Source organism: Sus scrofa, chromosome 6 (assembly GCF_054392235.1).
Source record: "Sus scrofa isolate SSC_HxYL_T2T_F1_AM1 chromosome 6, Sscrofa_HxYL_maternal_Yorkshire_Landrace_v2.0, whole genome shotgun sequence".
NCBI lineage: Eukaryota > Metazoa > Chordata > Mammalia > Artiodactyla > Suidae > Sus > Sus scrofa.
The window spans coordinates 76278880-76297564 of record NC_139388.1 but is presented as its reverse complement, the minus strand read 5'-3'; the positions used below and the strand labels follow the sequence as shown (position 1 = coordinate 76297564).

At 57.0% G+C, this 18685-nt stretch overlaps 2 protein-coding genes across 10 annotated transcripts; one reads left to right on the top strand and one right to left on the bottom strand.

Moving 5' to 3' along the window:
• Positions 1 to 883: 883 nt before the first annotated feature.
• On the bottom strand, positions 884 to 8086 carry FBXO44 (F-box protein 44). Of its 8 annotated transcripts, none has more exons than XM_021095337.2 (6): positions 7988 to 8086; positions 6081 to 6362; positions 4221 to 4347; positions 3994 to 4089; positions 3748 to 3883; positions 884 to 2008 (listed from the first exon to the last, which is right to left on the bottom strand). In XM_021095337.2, the coding sequence occupies exons 2-6, from the start codon at positions 6343 to 6345 to the stop codon at positions 1865 to 1867; spliced, it is 768 nt and encodes a 255-aa protein (XP_020950996.1). In that variant the 5' UTR covers positions 6346 to 6362; positions 7988 to 8086; the 3' UTR covers positions 884 to 1864. The 8 variants fall into 8 exon arrangements, with proteins under 8 accessions (XP_020950996.1, XP_084818905.1, XP_003481999.1 ...); XM_084962779.1 differs by lacking the exon at positions 7988 to 8086 and adding an exon at positions 7586 to 7658 and having other exon boundaries at positions 6081 to 6510; XM_003481951.4 differs by lacking the exon at positions 7988 to 8086 and adding an exon at positions 7586 to 7658.
• A 56-nt stretch (positions 8087 to 8142) lies between these two features.
• FBXO2 (F-box protein 2) lies at positions 8143 to 14779 on the top strand. Of its 2 annotated transcripts, XM_084962778.1 has the most exons (7): positions 8143 to 8188; positions 8225 to 8308; positions 11694 to 12068; positions 12504 to 12633; positions 12713 to 12808; positions 14006 to 14141; positions 14350 to 14779. In XM_084962778.1, the coding sequence occupies exons 2-7, from the start codon at positions 8287 to 8289 to the stop codon at positions 14482 to 14484; spliced, it is 894 nt and encodes a 297-aa protein (XP_084818904.1). In that variant the 5' UTR covers positions 8143 to 8188; positions 8225 to 8286; the 3' UTR covers positions 14485 to 14779. The 2 variants fall into 2 exon arrangements, with proteins under 2 accessions (XP_084818904.1, XP_020950994.1); XM_021095335.2 differs by having other exon boundaries at positions 8143 to 8308.
• Positions 14780 to 18685: the final 3906 nt, after the last annotated feature.

Sequence of the window (18685 nt, the reverse complement as noted above, 5' to 3'; positions counted from 1 at the left end):
GGGGAAGCGGGAGCCGCCTCCTGACCTAGCCCCCGCCCCCGCCGGGCCCCTGCTCCGACCGCTACGCGGCGCGGAGGGAGCGAGGGAGGTGGGGTCCCGCCTGCAGGGTGACTGCTGAAACGCTGGCCGTGAGCCTGGCGCCTACGCTCCCCTAGGACCTGAACTCGGGCAGGCCTGAGTTTCCTCCAAAGTACCTCTCTGCGTTTTTGTTAGGATTAAGTTAATGAATTCCTTTTTTCCCCCCCGTTCATCAGGCAACCGCAAAGCGTCGTGCAGGCTGTGCACTGCACAAGGGTGCTTGATCGCGGCCAGTTATTAACTCTTCGGGGCTGCATCTTCTCCAAGGAAGGGTGTCTTTGGCGAACTTGCTAATCTCACAGCTGTTGGGTGGTGGTCCCTGCCCTAGCTGAAGCCCTAGTTTAGCTCACTGTTGCGTGAAACAGTGCACATTAACAGTACTTATTGAGCACCTACTGTGTGCCAGGCACCGTTCTAAATTCTTTGACTGCATCTAATGTCGGGAACGCTCTGGGCAGTGAGGAACACACCAGTAAGCAGTGCCTGGGATACCGCTGACCCAGCATGAGGGCCATGCAAGAGCTGCTGGAGATATTCCCCCCCGCCCCAGCACTCCCCCCTCAGCGTGGCCAGGCCTCCAGAGGAAGCTGGCAGTATACTGGAGGACTGCCAGGGCAAGGTGTCTGCAGCTCATCCAGGGGTCTGTTTTGTCCCTCCTTCTGTGAAGGTCTGGCCCGGAGATGTTCATTTCTCTCTGTACCTTGGACAGAGCCATACAAGTTGTGGCTTCTGCAGACCAGGGGCAGGATCTCCCCCAAGGTCTATGGTTCCCCCCACCCGCACCCTAGAAAGCACAGGGCACAGGTTGGGCTGGGAAGACCTTTTATTTGGCCACATGCAGCAGGGGTAGGATCAGAGCACTCTGTCCTTCCAGCAGGAGGGAGAGGCAGGAACATGGTCGGACAGGGTGGGGAGGTCCTGGGAACGGCAGTTCCGAGGGTAGGTTGGGGGCCTGGCCTAGGCATGCAGGTGGACAAATGGTCCTTAACCTGCGCCCTCTCCCCCCCACTTATCCAGGGCTCACACATCCCAGCTCTCAGGGTCCAATCCTGCCCCCTTCCTGCCCTGGGTTACCGTGCACAGGATCCCAGGGGTGTCATTTGGAGACCCCTGCCCTCATTTCCTACCCATGTGGCTTCTGGAACTTCATGGACAGTAAGGCCAGTCCAGACCCGGCCAGGACCCCACCCCACCCGAGGCCTGCCTATCTCAGGATCAGGCCTGAACTTCTGGGCCAAAACTACCTCTCTGAGCATGTGGGCAGAGCCAGGGAGCTTGAGAGTGGCAAAGAATGGGGCAGAGGATGGGCCGGCAGAGCCCTCCTTCCACTCCCAGACCCATCTGAGCTACGTGCTCACCTCCTAGCATCTGGGAGGGCAGCCGTGCAGGGGAGCCGTGGGCTTACCCGGTGTCTCGACTGTCCCTGCTTGAAAGGCCCTCAAAGAGGACAGTGAGAAAAGGCCCAGGAAGGGACACTGGTTGCCAGTGGAGCTTGGAGACCCTCCGTCAGAGGCATCTGGGGGAGGAGCCTGGGGGAACGCCCTGTACCCCCCTAACCTCAGGAGCCCTATCATTCAGGTTGAGAGCCCCAGGCAGAGAGCTAGCCACAATAACATACAAAGGTGGCCCAAAGTAAGAGGTGCCACAGAGAGGCAGCTGGGGGCAGGGGGGCAAGGATGAACTAGGAAGTCTAGGGGAGCCTGGCCCCCACCTCCCCTTCCCAAGCCCAGCCCTTCTCTACCAGCAGTTTACCAGTTGGGGTTAGGTGGCTGGGGGCCTGGGGGCGTCACGGCAGTGGGGGCCCGATGGTGATGCTGCTGTTGGTGACCCTCGGGCCGTACCAGCCGGCCCAGTAGTGAGTGTCCACGCCGCCGTGCTGAAACCAGATGTAGCGGACGCCGGGCGGATAGTTGGAGAACGTGTGGGAGACCTGGGGGTGGGGTGGGGAGCAGGTGGGGGGGGAGGAGAGTGGTCAGAGGAGTTGACTCTGAGCGTGGCCCTGCCTGGGGGGGTGAGGGGGCCAGGATGCGCTGAGGTCTTAGGGCTCAAACCAGAGTCAGCAGATGGAATTCTAGTCCAAACTCTGATTCTGGGCAGACCACCCCTCCTGTCTATGCCTCAGTCTCCTCATCTGTAAAATGGAGTTAAATCCTGCTGGGTCCAGGCCATGGGATTATCTCAATGCAGCTCAAAGGAACTGAAGAAAACTTTGCCAGCTGCCAAAAGATGTCCAAGACAGTCGTCACTGAGCACATGTGGCTATGTGAGTTGAAATTAATTAAAGTTAGGAGTTCCTGTTGTGGCTCAGTGGTTAACAAATCTGACTAGGAACCATGAGGTTGTGGGTTCGATCCCTGGCCTTGCTTAGTGGGTTAAGGATCTGGCATTGCCGTGAGCTGTGGTGTAGGTTGCAGATGTGGCTCCGATCCTGCATCGCTGTGGCTCTGGTGTAGGCCGGTGGCTACAGCTCCAATTCGACCCCTAGCCTGGGAACCTCCATATGCCGTAAGAGCGGCCCAAGAAATGACAAAAAGACAAAATAAATAAATAAATAAATAAAGTTAGATAAAATTAAAAATTCAGTTTCTCAGTCGCACTAGGAATGGACTCATTAGGTTTTCAATAAGTCACATGTGGCCCTTGGCTAAGAAATGGGATGGGGCAGCCAGGCTATTTCTATAACTGCAGAAAGTTCTACTCAAGAGCCCTGGTCTAGGTGAGGCATTGGCAAACCATGGTCTAGGGGCTCACTACCTATTTTTGTAAATAAAGTTTTATTGGAACACGGCCATGTCCATTTGCTAAAGCTGCTTTCTCAACACAAAGGCACAGTTGAAGAGGTGAGTAATAAAAGAGATAGTACACCCTGTAATGCTTAACTATTTGTATCTGGCCTTTTTTGTCTTTTTACAGCTGTACCTGCTGCATATGAAGTTCCCAGGCTAGGGGTTGAATCAGAGCTGCAGCTGCTGGCTGACGCCACAGACACAGCAACACTGGATCCGAGCCACATCTGTGACCTATACCACAGCTTGCAACATGCTGGATTCTTTTTTTTTTTTTTTTTTTTCTTTTTAGGGCTGCACCCGTGGCATATGGAGGTTTCCAGGTAGGGGTCAAATCAGAGCTACAGCTACTGGCTTATGCCACAGCCACAGCCACGCAGGATCCAAGCTGTGTCTGCAACTTACACTACAGGTCATGGCAATGCCAGATCCTTAACCCACTGAGGGAGGCCAGGGATTAAACCCGCAACCTCATGCTTCCTAGTCAGATTCATTTCCACTGGGCCACAAGTGGGACTCCAACACTCCACAAGGGGGACTACTTAACCCACTGAGTGAGGGCAGGGATCAAACCCGAATCCTCAGGGACACTACGTGGAGTTCTTAACCCACTGAGCCACAGTGGGAACTCCAGTATCTGACCTTTTAAGAACAAGTTTGCTGAACCCTGACCTAGATAATAGTAATAACTGATATTGGTAATGAATTATAGTCAACTTTTTGAATATGGCTTTACCAGCATCATTTTATCGATGTCTTTTAGAGCTCAGAGCAGCCATAGCCCAGGTGAGAAGTAGCAGAGCTGGGATCTGAACCCAGGCCTATCTGACTACAGTGTCAGCCTTGGGCAGGGTGCCCCCTGGCCTCTCCCCAGCTCACACACCTCCCTCCACTTGGCATCGCTCTTCTGCTGGATCATTGCTGGGTCTGGCTGGAAGGTCCCCAGAGGCGCATGCGCTGACGACAGGAGCTGAACACACAGCTGGTACTTGGACCCGCAGTCTGGCCTGGCTGCGAACCTGCAGGCAGAGGGAGGGCCCATTTAGGGCCTCGGAGGTGGGGGGCAGGGTGGGGGTGGGGCGCCTGAGTGACAGGCGCCCTCCCCCAGACCCTCGCCCCAGGCACTCACCAGTCCTTGACCTCGATGTCCGGCCGTGTGGTGTCCATCAGCTCCTCCCAATACCCTTCGGCCTTGAGGTCCACCACCTGGGACTTGAGGCAGGTGCTGGGGGTGGGAGGGGCTGGGGCTCACCACTAGGGCACCGGGGGCTAGGACTGCCCCTCTCAGAGCAGGAGAGACCCCAGTGTGCCAGTGACTTGGGCTTCCCCCCAACCCCGGAACCCCTTGGATCTTACTAATAAGAAGTCACGAAGTATTTCTTGACCTGGTCATTGGGGAATTCCTTCCTCTGGTCTCTAGAGAGATCCTCCACCTTCCACTCATCACCTCCATTCACGTCCAGGCTCCAGAACTCAAATCCCTCTGGTGGAAAGCAGAGTTCCCATCAAAGGGAAGCTCCCCATCCCGCCCCCCCCCACCACCAGTGGTCACCTCCCATGTCTTCCTTGCTCCTGGCATCTCTCCCTGGATTTCAGGAGTTGCCCTCAAGCCCTGGGCTGGGGAACACGGCAGATCAACACCGCCTGCCTTGTATTATTTGCTTCCTGTGTGCCAGGCCCCGTGAAAACTGACTTCTACTGGGAATTCTGAGACATGTGATAATGGGAATGGCTGGACCACTTCGGTGATGGAGAACATTCTGATGCCAGCCAGACAGATCTGGGTCTAGTCCCAGCTCTACCCATACTGGGCTCCATGACCTTAGGCAAGCTGCCTTCTCTCTCTGAGCTTTGGTTTTGTCCTCCATAAACCGGGGTGAAGAACAGGGGCTGGCAAACTTTTTCTATAAAGGGTCAAACTATTTTAGGTTTTGTGGGTTACATATTGACTATACATATAGCCTTTTTTTTTTTTTTTTTTTTTTGGCTTTTTAGGGTGGCACTCATGGCATATGGAAGTTCCCAGGCTAGGGGTCAAATTGGAGCTATAGCTGCCAGCCTATGCCACAGCCACAGCTACAGCAACACCAAATTTGAGCTGAATCTGCAACCTACACCACAGCTCATGGCAATGCCAGATCCTTCAAACACAGAGCAGAGCGAGGCCAGGGATCGAACCTATGGCCTCATGGATCCTAGTTGTGTTCATTAACTGCTGAGCCATGAAGGGAACTCCCTTATAGCCTTTAAAAAAAAAAAATTTAACCTCTTAAAACCATACAAACTATTTTTAGCTCCTGGGCCAGATGTGGCTTATGGACAGTAGTGTGCCAACTGGTGGTCAAGAACTGTTGGGGAGTCAAATGCGGTAGGTATCCTAAAGCTCTGGACAGCTTGGGGTTGTTTTATTCTCATTTTGCAGAATTTGGCCACATAATGGAGGAGGTTCTCATCCCATCCCACTGTCTAGCTAATGAGTTACCCATAGCAAGGGAAAAGGGGGATCTTAGGAGTTCCCACTGTGGCTCAGCAGTAATGAACCCAACTAGCATCCATGAGGACACAGGTTTGATCCCTGGCCTCACTCTGCGGGTTAAGGATCCAGCGTTGCTGTGAGCTGTGGTGTAGGTTGTAGATGAAGCTCTGATATTTTGTTGCTGTGGTTGTGGTGTAGGCTGGCAGCTGTAGCTCTGATTCAGTCCCTAGCCTGGAAACTTCCATATGCCATGGGTATGGCCCCACAAAGCCAAAAAAGGGGAGAGGGGGCAGGGAATCTGGATGATGCGGAGTCTTGTTTCACCTGTTGTAATGTACTAGAAAGAAGACTGGATCTCTCATTCTTTCATAAGCAAAGCCCCCTTTTGCCCTTGGGACAATCCTATAGGCCTAGTCCTGGAGTCTGGGAACTAGGCTAAGAAAATCTTGTGTCTTGGGCACAATTAGTTCCAATTAGCCAACATTCCCTCTCCTAGGAAAGGCCACTGGGGGAATAATCTTAAGAGTGGAATAAGAAATGACACTCTTGGCCTCAGTTTGTCCATCTGAAAAATGGGTGTGCAACAGTACCTACCTCTTAGGATTACTGTGAGGGAATGAAAGAAGTTAAAACCCTCCAAATGCCTGGCTGGCTCCTAGTAAGTGCTTAATAAATGTTAGATGGTCTCATGACAGTGTGTGTGTGTGTTGGGGGGACGTCAGACCCAGTCTGCACCCCACCTTCGGCACATGGGTTGTGCAGGAGGTTCCTGCGGAGGCTGCGAAGGAAATAGAAGATCTTCCAGTCGGCCACGGGCTGGTCCCAGTCCTCAGTGATAAAGCCCTCGCGCAGGCATTTGCGCTTCCAGAGGGTCACGAGGTCGATGAGGTCGCGCCAGAGGCTGCAGACCAGGCGGCAGCGCAGCAGCAGCTGGCGGGCGGGCACGTGCGTGAACAACTCCAGCAGGATGTTTTCCGGCAGCTCGTTGATGTTGCCCACGGCCATGGCTTCTGGACACGCTCCTGTGGTTGTTGAAAAGCTGCACTACAGACCTGGCCCTCTTCCCAGGACCAGGTATTCACAGCACGCAGCGGTGGTGGAGGTTCCCCTCCCAGCTCTGCCTTTGACTATCCCAGGAAAGTCAGCCTCTCTGAGCCTCAATTTCCTCCTCTGTAAAATGGGGTCAGGAAGGGTACTTACCTCCTGAGGAGGGTTCGAGGAGCCTGAGACACAGCGGAAGCGCAGTAAAAGGTGAGCTCTAATTTTTTTACAAGCATCTCACAATAGTCTCTGAGGGGAGCTAAGGAGGCAGAAAAGGTGGCAGCATCTGCCCAGAGGTACACAGACAGGAGCAGAGGGGAAAGGAGCCAGAGCCTTCTCTGGGTCTAGAGCCATTAGAGCCAGTCTTTTTTTTTTTTTTTTTTTTTTTGGTCCTTTCAGGGCTGCACCTGCGGCATAGAGAGGTTCCCAGGCGAGGGATCGAATCGGAGCTGTTGCTGCCAGCCTAGGCCGAGCTACAGCAACGCCTGATTCGAGCCTCCTCTCTGGCCTAACACCACAGCTTACGGCAACGTCAGATCCTTAACCCACTGAGCGAGGCCAGGGATCGAACCCGCAACCTCATAGTTCCTAGTAGATTGGTTCTCGCTGCGCCACGACGGGAACTCCTAGAGCCAGCCTTTTTCAATAGGCCTGACCGTCTTTAGAGTGGGAATAATCCGCAGCCCTGCAGCCTCTCTGGTGCCTTCTGCATTCTCTCTCCCATTCTCAAAACGGACGAGGGAGAGAACGTGTGGGGGGAGGATAATGACCATTGTCTCTGACGTAGGACCAAAGCGCTCAAACCACCTTCTGCGGAGGAAATGATCTAACTGGCTGGGACTGGAGGAGGCGTGAGTGATGGGGAACGGCCTTTCCTATACCCTTACTCCCACCGCTGTGGCTGGGCTCCAGCCCCAGGTGCCCCCTCACCGCGCGCGCCTTGGATTTCCCATCCCGCCTTGTGGCTTTCAAATGTCCCCCAAAGTCGAGGCTCGGACCCCTGCGCATCGATGGAGACCCCAGCTGGGGTTCGCGCCCGCGCCGCCGCTCGAGGCCGCGCCGAGCAACCCCGAGGCCTGGGCCTTGTCGGCACCAGGCCTCCCTCTGCGCACTGCGGCGGGGCCGGGAAACGCCGAGCCCGCCCGCCCGCCCGGCCCCCGCACGCACCCCGCGCCCGCGCCCCGCGCCCACTCCCGCAGGTCACCTGCACTCGGCCGCCGCTGTGCGATCCCGCTCGGTGGCCGCGGCTGAGCCGGGCTCGGCCTGCGGTCGCCCGTGGGTGCGGCCCCGCCCCGGCCCTCCAGGCCCCGCCCCGGCCCCGCCTCCGCCGCCCGACCGGGTCCCAGCGGCGCGGGGAGCGAGAGTCCTGGGACGCGCCCCCCGCAGAGGTAGGAAAATTACCTCGAGGTGGGGGCGGTGCCAGGAGGAGCCTCGGCTTCGCTCCCTCCGCCTGGGCGGCGCGCCCCGCACCCTCCGCCTGACCCAGACTCTCCCTGTTCCCTCGCCGCCGCCTCCCAGCAGCCAGCCCAGGGCGGCGCTGGGAGCCGTTCCGAACCGGACTCCCCCTACCCCCATTAAAACACAAAAACCAAACCCGACCCCTGACCTTTCCTGGCCTCCTTGTCGATCCTCCCAGGAACCGAGAGCTTCAGGCCTCCGGCTGATCGCTCGGGACTGCTGGGCGTCCGGGCGCAGGGCCAAAGGCGGGGCGGGGGCGGAGGCGGGGGCCTTTAAGAGGCGCGGCCGGCGGGGACCCGACCCAGACGCGGGCAGCGCCTGGACTCGCCGCCGCCGCCGCCGCCGCCGCCGCCGCCGCCGCCGCCGCCGCCGCCGCCGCCGCCGCGGGACTCGGACAGCCCCGCAGTGCTCCGGCTCCTCCTCCTCTCGCGACCGCCCTCCGCAGCGATGGACGGAGACGGTGACCCAGGTAGCCGCTGCGGCCGGATCCACTCGCTTAACCCAGGAGGGGAGACCGGGGCAGGCGGGCGAGTACTGCAGAGAGGGGACATCAGAGACCAAGACCCCTGGCCCCCTCACCACCTCCCGCCCCGACCCAGCGCGGCACACTTTCACCCAAGCAAAGCCCTTGAGACAGTCTCAAAAGAGCACAGCCCTCTGTCTGCGGGAGGCCCCAAGAGATGGCAGGCAAGGAGGGAGACCCAGGAAATAGCATACGAATAATGCCACGTTCCTGCCTCCTCGCAGCTTCCCGAGGGTTTGTCCCGCGGGGTCTGGAACCCATCTGGCATGCAATAAGCCACAAGCCTCTTTCTTCCATCAGCTTCTTCCGTTTGCCAACTCTGGCCCCTGAGTTGCCTAAATCCCAGTGGATTTCTTGGGGTTACTAGCCTCTCCCCATCCCATCCTAGCCTTCCTCCTGGGATCCGTTATCTGGAGGGGCTGTCCTTTATTTGGGTGACTGCGTGCCCAGTGGGGACCCGGGAGGGCTGGGGGCGTCGCCTGTAGTCAATGCTCCGGTTTTTGAGACTGCCCAGTCATCTCCTCTGGTACCAAAGGCCCCCTGCCTCCCTGCTGGGCCTGTAGGGGTTGTCTGCTGAGTCAGGGTGGGAAAGAGAGCTGCTCTAGCATCCCCACACTCCCTGCTCACCAGGCCTACCTGAGAGTGGCCATTGCTTGGGGAGGCAGAGGTAACAAACTGATGCTCACGCAGGTACCCGAGCCCTCCGCCCCGCCCCCCATCCCTGAAAATCCTAGCTCCTTCGGCCCCTGCTCCCAATCTGTGGCCCCTTTGCCACACCCTTTATAGGGCCCCAGAATAGGTTCCTGCTTTTTCCCAGGGCCAAGTGAATCAGCCTTGGAGGCAGCTTCCAGGGGCCAGATAACTTCCCGAAGGCAACAATGTAGGGAGTTGTGTGAGCTTGAGAGGGGGTGGGGGGCCCTGTAATTAGATCTGGGGCCTTGAATGCCAGGCCTGGGGCCAGGAGAGGGGACCGGGCGAGGTGCACCTTTCGGGGGAGCATCAGGTGTCCACCAGGGCAGGACAGGGCAGGGCAGGGCAGGGCAGGGCAGGGGGAGGGGTGGAGAGGTGAGGACACTGAGCCCAACTCCCCAGAGAGCTGTGGGCGGCAGGATGGGCAGGTGACGTGGCTCCAGGGCAGGCATTTTCCTCTCTGCCTTTCCACTGCTCTGCCCTGCGACTTGGGAGCAGCCAGTAAGCCTCTCTGGGCCTCAGTTTCTTCCTTGCACAGGGAAGGATAAAGACCCACATCTTAAAGATGTGGCCAAAAAGAAAAACCAAAATGCAAATAATGAAAGGAACTGTGTTGAATAATGAGTCACTAAATAAGACTTACTGAGGACTCACTATGTGCTCTGGGCTCCAAAGGGGTAAACCCTGATCCGGCTCTCAGGGCCCTGGCCGCGTGGGGAGGAGGAGAAAAGCTGCACGTGAGGACATGAAGGGTAGGCTGGCCGGGCCCTGTCCACACTCAGACTTGAGTCTAGGCCTTACCTGCTCCTGCCCCCATGCCTGGTCTGTTTCCACCAGCACCTCGGCTTCCCAGGGCCCAGCCCTTAGGAACCCCTCATCCTAGGTCTGAGAGTAGTGGCTTCCCTCTCACCCAGAATGGCCCCGTCTCCTCCCCACTGTCTCCCCCTCCTCCAGGGACTCTGGGCACTTGGTATCTGCTTACTCAAGGCTTCAGTGGCCCAGCCGAGGCCAGCAAGGATCCAGGAGACAGTCCAGCTCACAGCTCCTGACATCTGTCCTTCTCCTTATAAACTGGAATGTCCTTGCCCCTCTCGGGAGCTGAATATCAGCACTGAATGGTCTGTACAGGGATTAGGCCCATTTTATAGATAAGGAAGCTGAGGACCAGGGATAGGAAAAGGGAGGGAAGAAACCTTCCTTCACGAGCACTTATTTCAACTTCCTGTTGGATATGGCATATGGAGATTCCCAGGCTATGGGTCCAGATGCAGCTCAGCTGCCAGCCTACGCCCCAGCCCCAGTCACACAGGATCCAAGCTGCGTCTATGACCTACACCACAGCTCACGGAAACGCCGGATCCTTAACCCACTGAGCGAGGCCAGGGATCAAACCCGCTACCTCATGGTTCCTAGTCGGATTCAATTCTGTTGCGCCACAACGGGAACTCCCCCATGTTCTGTTCTTATGACCTCCCTCCCCTGTCCCCAAGCCCCCGTGCTCCTTCCCTTCAGGCCTCAGATCCCCGTGTCCCCTGCCCAAATCCTAGCAGTGTGATGTTTGGCAAGTCACTCCACATCTCTGAGCCAGAGCATTTTCATCTGCAAAATCAAAATCCTAAGCCAACGAGCTGTTTTTGTTTCCTTTTTTGTCTTTTATCTTTTCTTTTTTTAGGGCTGCACCTGCGGCATATGTTGGTTCCCAGGCTAGGGGTAGAATCAGAGCTACAGCTACCAGCCTACGCCACAGCCACAGCCATGCAGGATCTGAGCTACGTCTGTGACCTACACCACAGCTCAGTGCAATGCCAGATCCTTAACCCATTGAGCAAGACCAGGGATTGAAGCTACAACCTCATGGTTCCTAGTCAGACTTGTTTCCACAGTGCCACCACGGGAACTCCACGAGCTGTTTTTCTCTAGGGTGTGGTGGTTAAAAAGTGGCTCTGGAGCCAGGCTGCCTGGGTTCAGATCCAGGTTCCAACCATTCGTTTGGGTCGTTTTATTTCTCTGTGCCTCAGTTTCCTCATCAATGAAATAGGGACAGTAAGAGGGATATCCTCGAAGAGATGCATCCTCACATCTCTTTAAAGAGTAAATAACATTACAATGCTTAGAACAGTGCCTAACTCTTGCTAAGTGTCCAATATACAGTAGCTGGTGATAGTGTGCCAGGCAGGGTGCCAGGTGCCAGGCACTGTGGGAGTGAAGTGGTGAGTTTCCCAGACCTGGTTCCTGCAGTTCCTTCGTGGGGGAAAGAGGTGTTTATAAACCACCCCCTGTGAGTTGAGGGGATGTAAATGGGGAAGTCCAGGAGGGCTCCCCTGAGGAGGTGAGGGATCAGGGATCTTAAGAGGGTGGTTGAGAGGGCTAAGGGACTTCATGTGTTAATAATGTCATCAGTTACTGCTATGGGCTCACGTATGGGGTTTACCCGCCCTGCAGGGGACACTGGGGCCTCTGAGGCCACTCTTCAGATGCGGGGCTGCGCTGTGGCCCCGGTTTCTGGTCACGGAATCGCCGGCCCCCAGCTGCGGGTTGCGCAAGCGTGGGTGGGGGGCGGATGCCAGACGCACCGCGGTTGTGGGGCGCGGCGTGGGACGGTCTGGGACAGCCGCCCCCGCCCCATTCTGCCCGCCCTTAGAGAGCGTGGGCCAGCCAGAGGAGGCAAGCCCGGAGGAGCAGCAGGAGGAGGCGTGCACGGAGGAGGCGGGAGCCGAGGAGGAGCGGCCCGGGGACGAGGGGGAGGAGGAGGAGGCGGCGTACCTGGATGAGCTGCCCGAGCCGCTGCTGCTGCGCGTGCTGGCCGAGCTGCCGGCGGCCCAGCTGGTGCAGGCCTGCCGCCTGGTGTGCCTGCGCTGGAAGGAGCTGGTGGACGGCGCCCCCCTGTGGCTGCTCAAGTGCCAGCAGGAGGGGCTGGTGCCCGAGGGCGGCACCGAGGACGAGCGCGACCACTGGCAGCAGTTCTACTTCCTGAGCAAGAGGAGGCGCAACCTGCTGCGCAACCCATGCGGGGAAGGTGAGCCGTCACGCACTGTTACCCCGGCCTGGGGGGGCTCAACTTCCCCTTCTGCACAATGGGCCGTAACAAGGACAGCCTTGATAAAGCGCCTGGCGCGGTGCTCAGCACAGAGTAACCCCCATCATACCGTAGTATTATCTTCCTGTCCTGCTCCTGGGGTGGGGGTGGGAAGTGCCACTCTCCCAGGTCGTTCCATCCCTAGGAGCTGGGGCAAGACAGGCCCCATGGGGGACCCTCCCAAGGGGGAAAGAGGATCCGGAGACAAACCGGAAGTGCTCACCATTTGTCCCCACCATCATTTGCCCACCGCAACGCTGTTCAAGTACCACGTTCGCCCTGTTCTCCCCTCCTTCCAAGATAGGGGCACGGGTCGGCCCCGCCACGCCCTTGCGGGGACTGGGTGACGCGCGTGTGGTTGTCGTGTCCCCACAGAGGACTTGGAGGGCTGGAGCGATGTGGAGCACGGTGGCGACGGCTGGAGGGTGGAGGAGCTGCCTGGAGACTCTGGTCTGGAATTCATCCATGATGAGAGCGTCAAGAAGTACTTTGCCTCCTCCTTTGAGTAAGGACACGGGGGATGGAGCTCAAGGGGGGCGAGGGGGCCTTCACTCCTTCCTAACCGCCCCCCCCCCGTTCCCCAGGTGGTGTCGCAAAGCGCAGGTCGTTGACCTGCAGGCTGAGGGCTACTGGGAGGAGCTGCTGGACACCACTCAGCCGGCCATCGTGGTGAAGGACTGGTGAGTGGCCTTGGGGGAAGGAGAACGGGGCTGGGGGCAAACAGGAGACGGCTGCCCTGCCTCAGGGACCACTGCCTTGAAACCCGGGGCTCGGGTTTTCAGAAGGTGGAAAGCCACCTCCCCTCCTGAGTTTAATTTTTTTCCCCCAAAGTCAAAACTTTATTATGAAATGGGTTATAGACATAAATGTAAGAAGTAAAACCATAAAGCTTTCAGGAGAAGATAATTTGGCGGAGTTCCTGTTGGGGCGCAGCAGCGGAAACGAATCCGACTAGGAACCATGAGGTTGCAGGTTCCATCCCTGGCCTTGCTCAGTGGGTTAAGGATCTGGCATTACTGTGAGCTGCGGTGTAGGTCACAGACGCGGCTCAGATCTGGCGTTGCTGCGGCTCTGGCTAGGCCGACAGCAACAGCTCTGATTCGACCCCTAGCCTGGGAACCTCCATATGCCCTGGATGCAGCCCTAAAAGGACAAAACACATAAATAAATAATTTGGACTTTTGAGTTAGGAGAAGATTTTTTTAGGTAAGATACCCAAAGTACAATCCATAAAAGATAAAACTGGTAAATTAGCCTTCATCAAATTAAAAGCTTCTGCTCTCTGAAAGACACTGTTTCCTCCTGAGGTGGTGGTTGTTGTTGTTTTTCTTTCTTAAGGCCGCACTTGTGGCACATGGAGGTTCCCAGGCTAGGGGTGCAATCGGAGCTACAGCTGCTGGCCTACACCACAGCCATAGCAACGCCAGATCCCAGCCGCCTATTCGACCTACACCACAGCTCAGGGCAACGCCGGATCCTTAACCCACTGAGTGAGGCCAGGGATGGAACCTGCATCCTCATGGATGCTAGTCAGATTCATTTCTGCTGTGCCATGACAGGAACTCCTCCTCCTGAGTGTTAAATGTTGGCAAGTTTTATTTGTGTGTGTGTGTATGTTTCAATGTCTGAGCTCCAAAGAGTGTCTCTGTGGGTTAGCTTTGGTCCCGAGGTTGGGTTTGGCCCAAGTGGGGTTTAGTCCTTGGGTTTGGCCATTGGGCGGGTCACTTTCTCCCTCTGGCCTCGGTTTTCTTATCTGTAAAATGGGGACACTGGTAGTACTGGCCTGCAGCGTTAACTTCTCCAGCGGGCCGGGCTCGGAGTATCCGCTCAGCAGGGCTGAGGCCTGCTCTGGACCATTGCTCCCTCCCTCGGAGTAGGTACTCTGGCCGCAGAGACGCCGGCTGCCTGTACGAGCTCACGGTGAAGCTGCTGTCGGAGCACGAGGACGTACTGGCCGAGTTCAACAGCGGGCAGGTGGTAGTGCCGCAGGACAACGACGACGGGTGGATTGAGGTGAGCTTGGAGGCGGGGTCGCTGGGCGCGAGGGGGCGGGGCTATTAGAAACCCCGCCCGCATCCTGGCTGGATTGGCTGAGAGGCTCAGAGGAGGGACGCGGCGCTGAGACATCCAGGGTCGGAGCGCCGGGCTGGGGTGGCTGGAAGAGGCCTCAGGGCTCCGAGCCTGACCCTCCCTCCCCCTCCCCGCCTCTCCCCACCCCTAGATCTCCCACACCTTCACCGACTACGGGCCTGGCGTCCGCTTCGTTCGCTTCGAGCATGGGGGACAGGACCGCGTCTACTGGAAGGGCTGGTTCGGGGCCCGAGTGACCAACAGCAGCGTGTGGGTAGAGCCCTGAATGACCCATCCTCCAGCCTCCCCCAGCTGACTTGGAGGGGCGGAGGCCCCCGAGGGAGATAGGCCTTAGTTGGTAGTATCCTCACCTGCCCCAGCCCCAAGCACTCCTTTCCTGTCCGGTACTCGAGCCCAGCCCCTACACCGCGAAAGAGGGGTTCTGATGGTATCTGTTTGCATCTAGAAAGTAAGATGAGTGAGGGCCAGGGCCTGGGCTGGGCCCACTGCTGAATCGCCAGCACCTAGCACAGTGCCTGCCACTAAACGGGAGCTCAATAAATGTCTGTCCAAGGAAGGAATGATTGAAGAAACGGATGAATGAACACCCCTCCCTTTGCATTCGTCTCTGTCTTCCGAGGGCCCCTGGAAAAATACTTGGTGGGGCTCCAGCTGCTCTGGTTTCCAGGGGCCCTTGGGAGGGTGTGGAGCCAGCAGGCCTGGCCGGACAAAGGCTGGGATTGTGAGGCTAAGGAGCAGGGAGCTGGTCCTGGCGCCTGAATGATACCCAAGCTGCCCAGGAGCCACAACAGGCTGTGTGTGCGCGGGCTGCCCTCCTGGCCTCTCTTGATCCCCTTCATTCCCTTCTGAAGGCAGGATAGTAGGTGTGGCAGCATGCCCTCTAGGGGACAGATTCCCTGGGCCCAGGAATGGATGCCAGTGGCTCCGGGTGGGGAATGAGGGGGTGGCAGGGTGGGGAATGAGGGGGTGGCAGTGTGGGGGGCTCAGGAAGAGGCAGCTTAGTGTCCCTCTTCAGTTCATGTCCCCTTCATGCTCTCCTCCATTAGCATCTGGTCTCATCAGTCGTTTTCTAAGCCCTGCGCAGAGGCTGCCCCTACACTGGTTCAAGAGGACAAGCTGAGGAGGGAAGGGTGTGGTGCCAGGCTCTGGGCCAGGCACTCACTTTGTGGCCTCCCAGCAGCTCTCAAACCCAGCCCCTCCCTAGGCCTCTCAGCTGCTTGTCTTGGGAGTGGTCTAGGGCCTTAAAACACCTGTTCTCTCCAAGAGGGAGGGGCATCTGGTCTCTCAAGCCCCTCCAGCTTTCCTTTGATTCTGAACCCTGATGGTGACAATTGTCAGGTGGGCTTGCCATTTAAGATGGGGCCTACCTGCATTTGTTCATTGGTTCATTCAACCCACCCATGATTCCTGAAGCCCCAGCCTCGGGCCAGACCCAGTGCAGGGTCCTAAAGTCGCAGGGGCGAGTAAGACACTCCTTGTTCCAGGAAGAGTCACTGGCCTGGCCACATCAAGGAAGGGATCTATCTGGTGTCAAGAAGGCCTCCAGTCTAATGGTGGAGGCGGAGGCCCTGCTCTGGGACCATGCTCAGCTGGCCTGGGAAGACCAATCTGAAGGTGGAGGCCCAGCTCCTTGTCCCATGAGCATCTTGGGTCCTTTCCAGGGGACTTCTCAGTCCAGTGAGAAAGGCATCCTCTGCTCCCACCTGAGTTGCCAATCAGATGGGGAAGTGAGGCCTTGGCCTGAGGGCCCAGTTTGATGAGGGGCCAGGAAGGAAGAGGGTCACCCTGGGAAGCTCCCAGGCTGAAATAGAGGAGTAATAAGCAAGGGGATGCTTTGGGGTGGGGGACTAGGATGGGCACGTGGGGAGCCAGATGGGGATGAGCCGGGGGAGGACCAGAGCCCACCCTGGGGCCATGGGAGGAGGGTGGACAGGGAGATACAGTGGTGTAAGAAGCCAGGAGTCCGGGTCCAGGTGTCAGAAGGACCGTCTGTCAGGGCAGGAATATGGCGCCATGAAAGGGGCAGGTGGGGGAGCTCCCCCCCAGGGGGGGCATTCAGGAACCAGGCCCACAAGGAGTCTGGGGCTCTGGGCTAGAGATACAGGAGTCGAAGTGTCTGTGGCCAGCAGCCAAAGCCAAGGGCACTGGTGAGAGCTGAGTTCAAGTGGGGAGTGAGGTGGGAAAAAGCCCAGGGAAACCTCAGCCCCTGGGGCCATGATGGGGGAGACAGAGCAGCCACGGAAGTGGGTGCAAGCCCAGTAAGGCCACCCCCAGCCAACTGCCTGCTTGCAGAAGAAGGAGCCAGAAGCTGAGAAGCCAGATTCTCTCACCAGGGCATGGGGCGCACAGAGGAGATCTGAGGGGCTCGGATAACGGGGTGGTCCAGACTCTCTCTGCGGGTCTGTCACTGGAGGGACAGCCGGATACACTGGTGGTGTTTCGCTGGGGAAGACAGACAGCGTCTCAGGGGTCATCCAAGTTCTGACCTGGGGGGTGGGGGTGGCTGCAAGGCTCACTGCGGACAGGGCATGTCCTGTCATGTCACCCCACTTGGATGCGGGGGAAGCGGGGGCAGGGGCCTCATTACCACCTTCTACACATGAGACCGAGGATAAGAGACTTTCCTGGCATGGGGCACAGAGTAACTGGAGAAGCACAAGTTCAGATCCAGGGGCCTTTGGCTCCGAAGAGCATGCGCGGAACCCCTCAGCTCTACCGTCCCTACTCCAGAGGGCGGAGCCAGGCGGTCTGGGAAAATTTACAGCCGGAGGAGGCGGGTATCGGCTTCCTTCAGGGTGAAACCTAGACGGTGTCCAGCAGGGGGCGCCTCAGAGCCCTTGAGGAGTGTGGAAGCCAGAGAAGGTGGACAGGTTGCACCGCGCTCAAAGGCACCAGACGCGGTAGAGAGAGGCCTGCGTGTCCCTTAAGAGGCTTTTTTTTTGGGGGGTGGGTCTTTTTAGGGCCTCACCTTCGGCATATGGAAGTCCCAGGCTAGGGGTTGAATCGGAGCTGTAGGTGCAGGCCTAAGCCACAGCCACAGCAACATAGGATCCAAGCCACATCTGCGACTTACACCCGCAGCTCATGGCAACGCTGGATCCTTAACCCACTGAGTGAGGCCAGGGATCGAACCCGTTTCGATATCGCCGAGCCACGACAGGAATCCCACGAGGCTTTTTATTTTTTATCTTTTTCCTTTTTTTCGGCCACACCTGCTGCACATAGAATTTCCCAGACGAGGGGTTAAATCAGAGGTGCAGCTGCCGGCCTACACCACAGCCATGGCAATGACGGATCTGAGCCATGTCTGTGACCTACACTGCGGCTTAGGGCAACACTGGATCCTTAATCCACTGATTGGGCCAGGGATCGAACCTGCATCCTCGTGCATATTTGTCGGGTTGTTAACCCACCGAACCACAACAGGAACTCCAAGAGCTTTTCTAAGCAATCCATACATTTGAGTGCCTTCTCTCTCCCAGGCAGGGATAAAACAGGTAAGGACTCTGTCCTCCTGGAATATACAGCCTAGATGGAGAAACATAACACAAGCAGCTAAATTAATAATTCCTGACATGATAGAGCACCTAGTATATATGCCAGGTACTATTTCAAGAGCTTTATATATAGTGATTCATCATAATAACCTTATCAAGTGGGAACCATTATTGTTTCCACTTTGCCAGATGAGAGAGCTGAAGCACAGAGAGGTTAAGCAACTTGCCTGAGGCCACACAGCTAGTAAGTGGTGGGACCGGAATTCTACTCAGCCGCTTAGTCACTTGACCCCAATAGCATAGTAAGCAAAGTAGAGAGTGAGGCCAGGAGGTCAAGGTGATCAGGGAGGATCTGTCTCAGGAAGTGACATTTGAATAATGAGAAGAAGCCAGCCATGCTGACATCTGGGAGAAGAACATTGCAGGAGCAGTAAGTGCAAAGGTTCTGAGACGGGAATGAATTTACTTTTTGATCAGAAAGGCAGCCAGCGTGGCTGGAGCTTGGTGAGCAAGTGGGAAGGTGGTTTGACATGAGACTGGGGATGTGGGTAGGCAATCCTGAGAGTTTACTGTGTGCTCTGCCTTACAAGGTGTATAGGCTACCAGGAGCAGATATGCTATCAGTGATCTTTAAGGAAAACCTGTCCCCTCTCTAGCAGGAGCTGGGGATGGGGAGTTAGCCATCGGCAGCTTACAGTCTAGGTGATGAACCCGAATTTCCGAAGAGGAACAAATGGTGATGATGGTGGTGATGAGATAGGTTTGCTGAGGCCTTACTGGTACCAGTTCCTGTGCTAGGCACACAGCCTTGTTTAATCCGCTCGGTGGCCCTCTCTGGTGCATTCAGTTATTCCCATTTTATGGAGGGAAGAGCTAAGACTCAGAGATATTGGCTAACTTGTGCAGGGTCAGATGATGAGTAAGTAGTTGGGCTGGTCTTAGCCATTTCGCTATGGTACCAGGTCCAAG

Coding starts and splice junctions, on each gene's coding strand:
- FBXO44 (XM_013998980.3), bottom strand. CDS start 6,345: ATGGCCGTGGGCAACATCAACGAGCTGCCGGAAAACATCCTGCTGGAG. Junction 4,090..4,249: donor AGGAATTCCCCAATGACCAG/GTCAAGAAATAC, acceptor TCCCACCCCCAG/CACCTGCCTCAAGTCCCAGG. Junction 2,009..3,747: donor GCGATGCCAAGTGGAGGGAG/GTGTGTGAGCTG, acceptor CCCCACCCCCAG/GTCTCCCACACGTTCTCCAA.
- FBXO2 (XM_084962778.1), top strand. CDS start 8,287: ATGGACGGAGACGGTGACCCAG. Junction 12,069..12,503: donor GCGCAACCCATGCGGGGAAG/GTGAGCCGTCAC, acceptor GTGTCCCCACAG/AGGACTTGGAGGGCTGGAGC. Junction 12,809..14,005: donor GCCATCGTGGTGAAGGACTG/GTGAGTGGCCTT, acceptor CCCTCGGAGTAG/GTACTCTGGCCGCAGAGACG.